The sequence below is a fragment of the Gossypium arboreum genome, chromosome 6 (assembly GCF_025698485.1).
Source record: "Gossypium arboreum isolate Shixiya-1 chromosome 6, ASM2569848v2, whole genome shotgun sequence".
Lineage (NCBI taxonomy): Eukaryota > Viridiplantae > Streptophyta > Magnoliopsida > Malvales > Malvaceae > Gossypium > Gossypium arboreum.
This window is the reverse complement of record NC_069075.1, coordinates 29,902,422-29,916,284: the sequence shown is the minus strand read 5'-3', so window position 1 is coordinate 29,916,284 and position 13,863 is coordinate 29,902,422. Positions and strand designations below refer to the sequence as shown.

The following is a 13,863-nucleotide window of genomic DNA, read 5'->3' as shown; positions in this document are numbered from 1 at the left end:
CCTTACTACTATTCTTTTGTATTTCTCTTCTCATCTTACTCCCTTGTGTGTAAAACGAGTTTCTGAATTTTGTAATTTGTAAAAGTTACTGTGGACTAGACGAGAAGGAAGATGGGCCGACTAGTGTGGATCGACAGCTTGTGAAACAGCTTACACCTTTAGGTTCCCTTTTGGTTCTCCCATTGGCTTGGGTTGAACCACCATAGTTTATGGGCTATAACTGTTGCATTTATTTATTGCTTTACTTACTCATGTATGAGATGCTATGGATGTCTAAAGCATGCAAATTAGGTAATAATAAACTCCATTAATTGATGAGATCAATTAAAAGATTAAATGGACTAAAGTAGACCATAATTGGTGAGATGTAACACTCTAATAAAATCCCTCTGTTAAAATATTAAGTCAACATGGCCTTCCAATTTATGCCCTCGTTAAGGCCTCGATCAATACTATGTAGGTTTTGCCAAAGCAAAGTACTAGAATTTATCTTGGTTAAACGCGAAGAATAAACAAGTGATATTCGCTGGTTGAAAATTGGTTAATGACTTAACTAGGTTACTTTAATAGGATTAGAAACCTAGAGGCAAGTAATTTGGATAAATCATAAGATGATTAGAACAAGAGTTGTTCACCAAATTGTAGGAGTTACAAATGATGTAATTAGCAAGTGTTGCTTACCTAAATAACCATAATCTTGAGAGTAAAGCCAAAGCTGACTTAAGAGGAGGTGAAATATGGATCCTTGACCCACTAGAAATACTTTAAAGAAAGTCTTTCCGAAATTAATATATGAGGGTTATTAATTTTGAAATAGAATAGTGGGAAACATCATATAATAAAGTCCTTTTAATGATTGATATAAACTTGGTAAATTTATTCAGATGCATATTTTATTGTTGTAGATATAGTATGGTTGCAAACACTAATACACTCTCATTGCGATTGGTCCTTGAGAAGGACAAATTGAATAGTTTGAACTTTCTTGACTGGTTCCGTAACTTGAGAATTGTCCTCAAACAAGAACGGAAATTATATGTCAGTGAAAAATCACTTCCTGATGAACCACCTGCTAATGCCTCGAGGGCTGATAAAGATGCTTACAAGAAGCATCTCGATGATATGGTAGGCGTTGGATGTCTTATGCTTGCCACTATGAATCCTGAGCTTCAAAAGCAACATGAGGATATGGTTGCTTATGATATGATCGAGCACTTGAAAGAACTATATCAAGGGCAAGCAAGGCAAGAGAGGTTCGTTATCTCTAAGGCCCTATTCCAATGTAAGCTGGCTAAAGGAAGCCTAGTAGGACCTCATGTCCTTAAGATGATTGGCTATATTGAAAGCCTGTCTAAGCTTGGGTTTCCATTGGGCCAAGAGTTGGCCACTGATGTTATTCTGCAATCGTTGCCTGATAGCTACAACCAGTTTGTCCTCAATTTCAATATGAATGAAATTGACAAGACTCTGACACAATTGCTTAGCATGTTACGAACTGCTGAAAACGACATGAAAAAGGTTGGACCCAAGCCCATACTGATGGTCCGTAACAATAAGGGTAAGGGAAAGGCCAAAGTCCCGACAAAGCCTAAGGGAAAAGGTAAGCCCAATCTTGGAAAAGGAAAGGCTACACTGAAACCTAAAGGTGGGGTATCTAAGGAAGGAAACTATTTTCATTGTGGTGTGACTGGACATTGGAAGTGGAACTGCCCTATCTATCTTGAGGAAATCAAGAAGGCCAAAGCAAGCGGAACGTCTGCTTTAGGTATTTATGTTATTGATATTAATTTATCAACTACTACTTTTTGGGTATTAGATACTAGTTGTGGTTCTCATATTTGTACTTCTGATAGGGACTACAAAGGAGTAGGACTTTGGCTAGAGGAGATGTGGACTCATGAGTTGGAAATGGAGCAAGAGTTCTTTGCATTAGTCGTGGGAACATATACTTTATCTTTGCCTAGTGGACTTGGTTTAATTTTAGAGGATTGTTATTTTGTGCCCAGTTTGACTAAAAACATTATTTCAATTTCTTGTTTAGACAAAATTGGTTTTGAGATAATAATTAAGAATAATTGTTGTTCATTTTATCTTAATAATGTTTTCTATGGTTCGGCACAATTGATTAATGGCCTTTATATTTTAGATCAAATGAATCCCATTTACAACATAAATACTAAAAGATCTAAAATAAATGACTCAAATCAAACTAATCTTTGGCATTGTCGTTTGGGCCACATAAGTGAGAAATGCATATCCAAACTCCATAAAGATGGTCTCTTGGATTCATTTGTTTTTGAACAATTTCAAGTATGTGAATCTTGCTTATTAGGAAAAATGACTAAATCTCCTTTTACTGGTAAAAGTGAACGAGCTAGTGATTTATTGGGCTTAATACATTCAGATGTATGTGGACCAATAAATACACAAGCCAGAGGTGGATTTCACTACTTCATTACTTTCACTGATGATTTCAGTAGATATGGGTATGTTTATCTCATGCGCCATAAGTCTGAGGCCCTTGAAAAGTTCAAGGAATTCAAAAATGAAGTACAAAATCAACTAGGAAAAACTATTAAGACACTTTGATCTGATCGAGGTGGAGAGTATTTGAGCCTAGAGTTTGATGATCTTTTGAAGGAATGTGGGATTGTCTCACAACTTACTCCTCCTGGTACTCCTCAATGGAATGGAGTTTTTGAGAGAAGAAATCGAACTCTATTAGACATGGTTCAATCCATGATGAGTCAGGTTAATCTACCGACTTTCTTTTGGGGACATGCACTTAAAACAGCTATTTTCACACTAAATCGTGTTCCATCTAAATCGGTTCAAAAGACGCCATATGAGATGTGGACTCGGAAACGTCCCAGTATGTCTTTTATGAAAATTTGGGGTTGCGAAGCTTATGTTAAATGTCAGACGTCTACTAAGCTTGAACCCAAATCTGAAAGGTGTATCTTTGTGGGGTATCCGAAATAAACCAAAGGATATTATTTCTTTAATCCCATTTGAGAACAAAGTGTTTGTTGCTCGGACTGGTATCTTCCTAGAGAGAGAATTTGTTTCTAGAAAAGGAAGTGGGAGAAAGATTGAACTTGAAGAAATTCGAGAATCACAAGATACCACTGAACCAGAGATAGAACAACAGCAAATTCCACAAGAAATTGAGGAACAAGTAACTGCTGTAGAAACACAACCACCACGTAGATCTTTAAGAGAACGCCATGCACCTGAGAGATATGGATTTCTCATTACAATGCATGGTGACATTCTTCTTATAGATCAAGATGAGCCTAGGACTTATCAAGAAGTTGTGGCGAGCCCAGACTCTGAGAAATGGCTCGAGGCCATGAGATCTAAGATGGATTCCATGTATGAAAACCAAGTATGGACTTTGGTTGACCCACCCGAAGGGGTTAAACCTATAGGGTGCAAGTGGGTTTTCAAAAAGAAAACGGACATGGATGGTAATGTACAAACATACAAGGGGTGATTAGTCGCTAAAGGTTTTCGTCAAATTCATGGTGTTGACTATGATGAAACTTTTTCTCCTGTAGCTATGTTTAAATCCATCAGGATCTTGCTCGCCATAGCTACATTTCATGATTATGAAATCTGGCAGATGGATGTCAAAATAGCTTTCCTTAACGAGAAACTTGAAGAGGATGTGTACATGACACAACCTGAAGGTTTTGTTAATCCAAAGGATGCTGGAAAGATATGTAAGTTACAAAGATCCATTTATGGATTAAAGCAAGCTTCTCGAAGTTGGAATCTTTGTTTTAACGATGCAATCAAAGAGTTTGGTTTTATCAAAAATGAAGATGAGCCATGTGTTTACAAGAAAGTTAGTGGGAGCACGATCACATTCTTGGTACTGTATATGGATGACATACTTATCATGGGCAATGACATACCTACCTTACAGTCTATTAGGACTTGGTTAGGAAGTTGTTTTTCTATAAAGGACTTGGGCAAAGCCACTTACATCTTAGGAGTCAAGATCTATAGAGATAGATCAAGACGACTACTAGCTCTAAGTCAAGGTACATATATAGATAAAGTATTGAAAAGGTTCAATATGGAAGAATCTAAGAGAGGATTCCTACCTATGAGACATGGTATTTCACTCTCGAAGGAAATGTGTCCTTCAACTCCACAAGAGAGAAAACGCATGAGTAAAATTCCATATGCTTCTGCTATTAGATCTATCATGTATGCCATGTTATGTACCCGTCCAGATGTCTCATATGCCTTAAGTATGACAAGCAGGTACCAAGTAGATCCCGGTGAAGGTCACTAGACCACAGTCAAGAATATCCTTAAGTACTTGAGAAGAACTAAGGATACGTTCCTAATATATGGAGGTGAGGAAGAGTTAAGTGTAAAAGGTTACACTGATGCCAGCTTCCAAATTGACAAGGATGATTCTCGATCGCAATCAGGTTTTGTGTTTTGCCTTAATGGTGGTGCTGTGAGCTAGAAGAGTTCAAAGCAAAGTACAATAGTCGATTCTACAACAGAGGCCGAGTATATTGTAGCTAGTGAGGCAGCGAAAGAAGCTGTTTGGATCAAGAAGTTCATTGCTGAACTAGGAGTTGTGCCTAGCATATCAGATGCTATAGAACTTCGATGTGATAACAATGGAGCTATTGCACAAGCTAAAGAACCCAGATCTCACCAACGATCTAAACATATACTTAGGCGCTACCATCTTATTCGAGAGATTATTAGAGGGGATGTAGAGATATGCAGAGTACCTACAGATGATAACATTGCTAATCCCTTGACCAAGCCTCTGACACAGCAAAAGCATGATCGTCACACTAAGTCACTTGGTATTAGATATATGAGTGATTGGTCTTAGTGCCAGTGGGAGATTGTAAGAGTATGCCCAAAGATCAATCACGAGATGGTTGTAATAACATACTTGATTTATCATGTTTATTGATATAAGGCATTGCCATTATTATTTCAGTTTCTTTTCTGTGTACATAAATAAACTATTTTATAATAGTGTCCTGAGAATAATATGATTATTCTAAAAAGATCCTTAGTCAAGTATTATTGTTGGCTAGGACAACAATAATGCATTAAGACTAACATGTAGTTGATTGATGATAAAGAGTTGTCATTGATATGGAGTGTCAAAATCAATGCATGAATATGTGTGTTAGAGAACAACATATTGGACTGACCTGCTATGAGTATGTTTCTTGGATTATTATGTAATTGTCACAACATTGCTCATAGTGATTAATATGTATATGATCCTCATACTTGAGATCATCATAATCCCAACATCGTGAGTTGTATATTTTGATATAGTCAAACGAACATCGTAACTGGTTGTTCTATAAAGACTAATGTTGGATATACCACAATCTATGTAGAGGGATATGGTTGATCAATATAGGATAAGTCCCTCCTACATAATGGGAGTAATATCTTAGGCCACTTGATTGAGTGAGACTAGAAATGCATGGCCATGCTCAAATAAGTTGATATGAGATGTCATACTTATTTGTGTATCATAGTTCACTTAAGGTATCAAGAAACATGGGATGGACTATGCAAGTGTGACTATTCCATGACTTGTGTCCATTCCAAAGATATAGGACTTAAGGATTAATGCATGAAAGGTTAATCACAAAAGGTTATGTCGAATCATGACTTCTCGTAACTTAGGTAGCAATGATGCATTGTTAGATGCCACTCATTGTTTGTAACATTAGAATCGTTCTAATATTACTGCTAACGTTACAAGAACCTATAGGGTCACACCCTATGGTTTAAATGAATGGAGTAAAATATAGTTGGTATTGTATTCTGATTGTCAGATGAATTAAATTAATTATAGAATTAATTTAATTGGGCAATCAAATTGTTGAACATACTATACGTACAAGGATATTGTACACATAATCAGAACATAATTTCATTAGTATATGAATTTGGTTCAGTATATAAGTTTAAATAAATATAGTTTATCGAAATCTTTATTATAATTAATGTAATTATAATTTTCGATTAAACATTATTATATTTATTTTAATGATGACTATTATGTTGATTAATTTTAATGAATTAATATTCATTAAAAAGATATACCAATTAAAAGGTGTTATATATGGCAAGGGTAAAAACCCTAAAGAGATAATATATAAATAAGCCCGAAACTATGCTAAAGGGTCTAGCAGCCGACAAGCATAAAAATCACTGAAATAGTTTCTGAAATTTTTCTACCGTTCATTGTCAACTGGGTGCACTACTTAGAGGCCGACATCGGAAAGGTTGCGGCTTGGTTCGATAATGGTTCAGGATTCCTGTTGCCTAGGTGTTGCTGTCTACTCAGATTGAAGTTTCGGTAATTTCGAAACCTTTTATCACCCCGATTTGTTCCTTACACATGGATCCATGGTTTAGATCGCCGGAATGTTTTTAATTATTTTATTTTTCCGCTGCGCCTTGGAGGCATCGGCGTTCCAACATATACAACCTCGCGAGTTTAATTCAAGGTTGAAGTTATTTGCTGGGAAACTTAAATCTCGATGGAAAGGACCCTATACCATACAGCGAGTTTATCCTTATGGAGCTATTCAATTATATGACAATTATAGAGGTATGTTTAAAGTTAATGGTCAACGTCTCAAACACTACTAGGATGGTCAAGTTGAGTGAGTTGAATCCTCGTTCAAATTAACAGACCCTTAATTTTTCATGAACTCGTTTTGTAAATAAATAAATAATTAGAACTTATTTTCTTAACTTATTACATTTAATTAATTCTGTCTAAGGAGATTGAAACTTAAGTGGGACCGCTGTAACTCCTCCAACCTTTCTTGGGAATTAATTTAATGTAATTTGTTAAGAAGAAATTTTCTAATTAAGATTTAAAATTTTTAAGTTTCATTTGTTTTGTTTAAATTTTAAATTTTTATATTAATAAAGGGGGTCAGATTTGGCCAAAGTACTAATCAGTTTTTTTGAGTAAGTTTATAAATACAGTCTGAGTTTGAGGCCCAAGACAATAAAAAAAAAGGAGGGAAAAATCCATACTCTGCCACCACTCCAATTACTTGCCGCCCAAGTAACCCTAATGTAGCTAAATTTTCGCTACATGTTGCCCTAATTCCTCCCTATATAAACCCCTCTCCATTCTACTAATTTTCATATCCCTCAAAGCAATTTGCTTAACCCCTAAAAAAATCCTTAAATCTCTCTTTTTTGTCGTCAACCTCAAATCCTGAAGAAACCCTAGTTCTCTTCCCTTTTTGTCGAAACCATCTACTATCACCGTAAGAAAATTCTTGAAGCACCGTCGTTGCTACCGCAGAATCGCCATTGTCACCGTCTTAAACCACCATTTCTGTCACACGCCATTGTCACTGCCGCAGTATTCTTGCCGTCGCATGCCGTAGCAAATCTTTACATGTCTCACAAAAGAACTAGATCTTCAAAGACTACTCCTGAAAACCTGATTTTGATCGATAAAAAACTAAAAGAGAGATTTGATTCAATCTTCAAGCATCACCCATGATGCCGGAAAAAGTTTTTGACTTGAAGAGTAATGATTTGATGGTTGTTCCTATACCGATTAGAAAGAAAATCAATGTTCTCAAGTGGGAACAATTTTCTGATGCTTGTTCACTTCCTACTCTTATCCGTCGTTGGAATAGATTCCTAAGGTATTACCAAACAGAAACAGATCAGACTAGCCATTCATAATCAATCATGCATAACAAAATATAGTTTCTTTAATCATTCAACCATGAATAAATTTAACCAAAGTTAAATTAACTAATAAATTTCAAGATATTTGACACATAAGTCCATAGAACCATAAACTAATATTTAGGAAATTAGCAAGCCATTTTCGCATGGCTAAAATATTTACAATTTCAAAATATAACTTACTTTACTAAGGAGAGTTAAGCCTATACATGCCATACCTCAAAATATAAACTATCAAAAGTACCAAAACAGTGACGATAGTGTAGATGATTTTGAGCTTGAAATCCCCGAGCTCGTAGCTTTCAACGAAATCTATAAAATAGGACAACACAAAACATTCACAGTAAGCCATTAAGCTTAGTAAGTCTTAAGTATCTTAAACAACAAACTTATTTATACACATTATATCATATTCGAAATATAATACCAATTGACTGAAAGTACATAACCACGTAAAATCCATTTCAACTACTTATTATTTCTTCAGAGTTCGAATTTCATAATCATACCATCGATTAAACCTTATAATTTCAATGATCATAATTATATGTATATAACATATACTTCCATGTACTAAATTCAAGATGGCCGAATATAAATATACACAACTACCTGCCATATACTTCTCATTTCAATTCATACTTTAATTCACATCTCTTCATATGTATAACAATTTATACGTACCTGGACAATTTAATCTATCGAATGAATCTAGATATCGTATAGTTTAATCTCATATTCATAAACTTTTATTGTTTCACCGGTAATTTGCTTGCTAGGTATAAACCCGAACTTAACACCGGCATGAGGCCTGCTAGGTATAAACCTGAATTTATCATTGGCATGAGGCCTGCTAGGTATAAAAACCTGAATTTATCACCGGCACGAGGCCTGCTAGGTATAAACCTGAATTTATCACCGGCACGAGGCCTGCTAGACATTAAGTCTGAAACTCATTCACCGATATTATGCCTGCTAGGCTCATGGCCCGAAACAATTCCACCTGCTAAAAGCTTGCTGAGCCATAGGCCCGAATAATAATTCGAATACAAATTTCACAAATTCATAACATATACACTTCTTATATTTATGCATTTCACATAAGCTAATCACATTAGTCCTCTTTAACTTCATTCGCGTATAATCACTTGATAACTATCACACTATTGCTTCTTAATTTACCATTACATATCTCCCATCTAATGAATAAATCTCACAGCAAGATAATCATAACAAATTTCCTTATTTAAATCTCATGCATACTATTCGGCTTCAAGTATGTGTATATATATATGCTAAAAATATGGCAAATTTCTCTTGACATATCATGATTCATTCATAAATAGCTTATGTTTAAATACTGGAAACTTACCTCGAGTATTTTTCGAACAACTACGGGTCAGCTACTCAAATACTTTAGCTTTTCCCTTATCCGAATTTGTCCTTCTATGCTCTTGAGCTTAATTCAAAAAAAAAGTGTAAACTAATCATTATTCGACTATTCAAGCATTACTTCAAAATATAATATATATACATATTCAACTTTCTCATATATAAATCATAGTAAACAAAAAAATAACATACTTTATAGGTCATCTTTGACCTTTCTATTTTCATCAATTTGAACCATTCCTTGGCCAAATATTTCATTCGGCATTAAGATACAAACAAGTTAACATTTTCTTTATACACACAACTTAAGACCACATGCATAAGTCATTTATTTTAAAGCACATATCACACAACAACTTAACTAAAGTTTCATTCATTCATAACATATAAACCCTATTAAGCTCATACCCTGCACAAACCAAACCGAATTCAAGTGGAGAAATTATCACAACTAAGACACATTCCAAAATCAACTTAACCATTTAGCCACATAACACGGTAAGTAACACTCACAATTGTAAACACCTTGCACACATTCGAGACACATAGTAACATACAAAATTAAACAAATAAAAAGGTCAAGTGCGCATGTCTTAATATAAACACCATAATTCATATTAACTTAGAGACATACATAAAAATCTATATGACTGAAGGTTCATGTATTCATGATAAATGTGTTTATTATAATTGTATCTTTAATATAAGCTTGATATAAAATTTACCGTTTATATTCAACCAAATCAATACATATACATACATGATATACACTTACTCATATGCCAAAGTCATACTTACCCTTAACGAAACAAAACACATTGTTTAGTCAATAAAACTAATCACGAACCACATACAACATTTATTTTAACATATTTATACCTTGTAACTAAGCTTAATTCTCACCTATCCATCATCATCCTAACATATATATGTAAGATACAAATAAATACTTAGTCCACTACCGTACATCATTTAACATGATAATTTCCATTTTCAATATCATAGAGATCTAGGTTGGCCGAACATATATAATTTCACCTATGCATAAACATTACTCACATTCCATTACTTACATTATTCAAAATCATACCATTAAATTAATGCATAAAGCCAAACCTTTAGACATTCAAACATCTACTTTATTTTTTTCAAATCACCCAAACGGCAATTACTCACATTCTAACATTTTAATACAAAACATTTGTTCAAGTCATTTATCAAGTTCAAGTTCCGCTATTACATATATAAATGACAAAATCAAAGCATGAAATTTTCACACATACACTTACACATATAATAAGCATAGAATATAACGTTTAATTATTTTTGTGACTCAGTTTTATGGTCCCGAAACCACTTTCCGACTAGGGTCAAATTAGGGCTGTCACAGGTTTCAAACTCATGGAAGATCAAGTTGCCATGGAATGTTTTTTTCGAATGTTATTAAGCATGTTGATAATAAATTGAGTTTAATTAAAGTAATTATGGTAGTTTATTTAAGTTATAATTGTTGCAAATTGTGTTTAATTTGCTAAAATCTATTTAATTCATATAGTTTGAATACTTAGGATAATTTGCATTAGGGATCATTGCGTTTAGTTTAATAAATTTTAATCATCACTTCTCAACTATATTGTGTTTTTATTTACCAAATTGTTAATATAATTTTACAAATTAGGTGACTTAGCACAAATATAATCCCTATGGAGACGATAACTCAATACTACTTATTACTTGATAACAACTGTGTACACTTGCACAAACCTACGCGTTACAATTTCCCTAAAATGACTGAGAAGGATAATTTTAAGAATGCAAAGCCGAGTAACAGTGTCACTAGAGGGAGGCCATCGAGATATGCTAGAAGTGGGAACAATAGCTAAGGTGTGACGAAAGAGCTAACTACAAGATCAGAGGTTAGAGCACCTGCTAGAACCTATGTTGTTCGCGTTCACGAAGATGCGTCATCCCCTGATGTTATCACTAGTACATTTTCTCTTATGATACTAATGTAGTTGCATTGATTGATCCTGGATCGACTCATTCTTATATTTGCATGAATTTAGTATCTAGTAAGAATTTTCCTATTGAGTCTTCTAAATATGTTATTAAGGTGTCGAACCCCTTAGGCAAATATGTTCTAGTTGATAAAGTTTGCAAGGGTTGTCCTCTAATGATTCAGGGTCACTATTTTCTGGCTGACTTAATGCTTTTATCATTTGATGAGTTCAATGTAATTCTTGGAATGGATTGGCTGACTCTACATGATGTCGTAGTGAATTGTAGACGAAAGATTATTGAATTGAAATGTCAAAATAATGAAAATCTTCAGATTGAACCAAATAAGTCGGGTGAGTTGCCTATTGTAATTTCGTCGATGTTTGCTCAGAGGTATGTGAGAAAGGGTGTGAAGCTTATCTTACGTATGTACTGAATATGAAAGTGCCTAAATTGAAGACTGAATCTGTGCTGGTAGTCTGTGAATACCCAGATGTGTTCCAAAAGAATTGTCTGGATTACCACCAATCAGAGAGGTTGAGTTTACTATTGATTTGGTATTGGGAACTTCACTGATATCGATAGTCCTGTATAGAATGGCTCCAATCGAATTCAAGGAATTGAAGTTTTTGTTGCAAAAGTTGACAGATAAGGGTTTTATGAGACCAAGTTTTTTGCCCTGGGTGCACCAATGTTATTCGGCAAGAAGAAAGATGGATCCATGAGACTTTGTATTGATTATTGTCATCTTAATAAGTTTACGATAAAAAACAAGTATCCTTTACCAAGAATTGATGATTTCTTCGATCAGTTGAAAGGGGCAATAGTATTCTTAAAGATAGACTTGAGATCAGGCTATTATTAGTTGAGAGTTAAAGAGTCGAATATGCCGAAGGCCATGTTTAGAACGAGGTACGGGCATTATGAATTTCTTGTTATGCCATTTGGATTAACTAATGCTCCTGCCCTTTTTATGGACTTGATGAATCAAATTTTCTGACTGTATTTAGATAATTTGTGGTTGTATTTATTGATGACATCCTAATTTATTTCTAAGATGAGTTTGAGCATGCCGAACATTTAAGAATTGCATTGCAGACTTTGACAGATAAGAAATTGTTTGGTAAATTCAACAAAAGTGAGTTTTGGCTCTGAAAAGTTAGATTTCTAGGACAATTGTTTCAGTGAAAGGTATACGGGTTGACCAGAGTAAAATTTCGGCAGTTGTTGATTGGAAACCACCAAGAAATGTATCCGAAGTTAGAAGCTTTTTGGGTTTGGACTAGTTATTATTGATGTTTTGTTAAGGGATTTTCGATGATAGCTACACCTATGACCAAATTGTTACGAAAGGATGTGAAATTCGAGTGGTCTGAAAAATGTCAAAAGAGTTTTGAATAGTTGAAAACGTTGTTGATTAAGGCACCGGTGCTAGTGCAACCTGAGTCGGGAAAAAAGTTTGTGATTTTTAGTGTCACGTCCTTGAACGGTCTAGGTTATGTGTTGATGCAAGAGGGTAAAGTGATAGCTTATGCCTTGAGACAGTTGAAACTGCACGAGAAAAATTATTCGACGCACGACTTGGAATTGGCTGCTATTGTGTTCGCTCTAAAAAATTGGAGACATCATTTATTTGGTGAGAAGAGTCGCATCTTTACTGATCACAAAAGTTTAAAGTATTTAATGGCTGAGAAAGATTTGAATTTTCGACAATGAAGATGGCTCGAGCTATTGAAAGATTATGAGTTAGTGATTAACTATCACCTGGGGAAAGTGAACGTAGTTGTAGACGCTTTAAGTAGAAAGAATTTGTTTACTTTGAGGGAAATGAATATGCGGTTAACTTTATCTAATATGGATCGATTTTGGCCGAGTTGAAAGCTAGACTAGTATTTCTTCAGCAAATTTACGAAGCTGAGAAAGGTGACAGTGAGTTGCAAGTTAAGAGAGTTCAATGCAACTCAAATAGTGATTTTGAATATTAGATTGGATCCGATGATTGTTTGAGGTTCCGAGGTAGGATTTGTATACTGAGAGATACTAAGCTGATTTAGAAAATTCTTCATGAGGCACATAATGGTTGTTTATTTGTTCATCTTAGAATTATAAAGATGTATACTGATTTGAAAGAATTGTATTGGTGGTCAGGCATGAAACGAGACATTTCAGAGTTTGTAACGATGTGTTTGATTTGTCAACAAGTAAAAGTCAAACATCAAGTGCCTTCGAGTTTACTTCAGCCTGTGACTATATTCAAATGGAAATGGGATAGAGTTACGATGGATTTTGTAACGGGGTTGCCTTTGACTCTAAAAAAGAAAGATGTTGTATGGGTGGTTGTTGATAGATTCACGAAATTGGCTCATTTTATTCTGATACGTACCGATTATTCACTTGATAAACTAGCTAAATTGTACATTGCTGAAATTATTAGATTGCACGGAGTGCCTACTTCTATTATTTCAGATAGAGATCTTTAAGTCACGATTTTGGAAGAAATTGCAAGAAGCATTAGGTACAAAGTTGAATTTTAGTACTGAGTTTCACCCATAAACCGATGGTCAATTTGAGAGAATGATTCAAATTCTCGAAGATATGATTCGTTATTGTGTTTTAGAATTTGAAGGTAGTTGTGTAACAGCCCGATTTTGGGCCTAGTTAGAATAGTGGTTTTGAGACCACTAATCTGAGGTCAGAGAAAGTATTTTATTATTGTTTAAAGATTCTAACATGTTT

At 34.6% G+C, this 13,863-nt stretch overlaps 1 protein-coding gene across 1 annotated transcript; it reads left to right on the top strand.

The window, feature by feature from the left end:
- The first annotated feature begins 912 nt into the window (after positions 1-912).
- On the top strand, positions 913-4,306 carry LOC128293778 (uncharacterized). Its single transcript, XM_053029291.1, has 5 exons — positions 913-1,972; positions 2,600-2,872; positions 2,955-3,470; positions 3,561-3,725; positions 4,245-4,306. The coding sequence occupies exons 1-5, from the start codon at positions 913-915 to the stop codon at positions 4,304-4,306; spliced, it is 2,076 nt and encodes a 691-aa protein (XP_052885251.1).
- Positions 4,307-13,863: the final 9,557 nt, after the last annotated feature.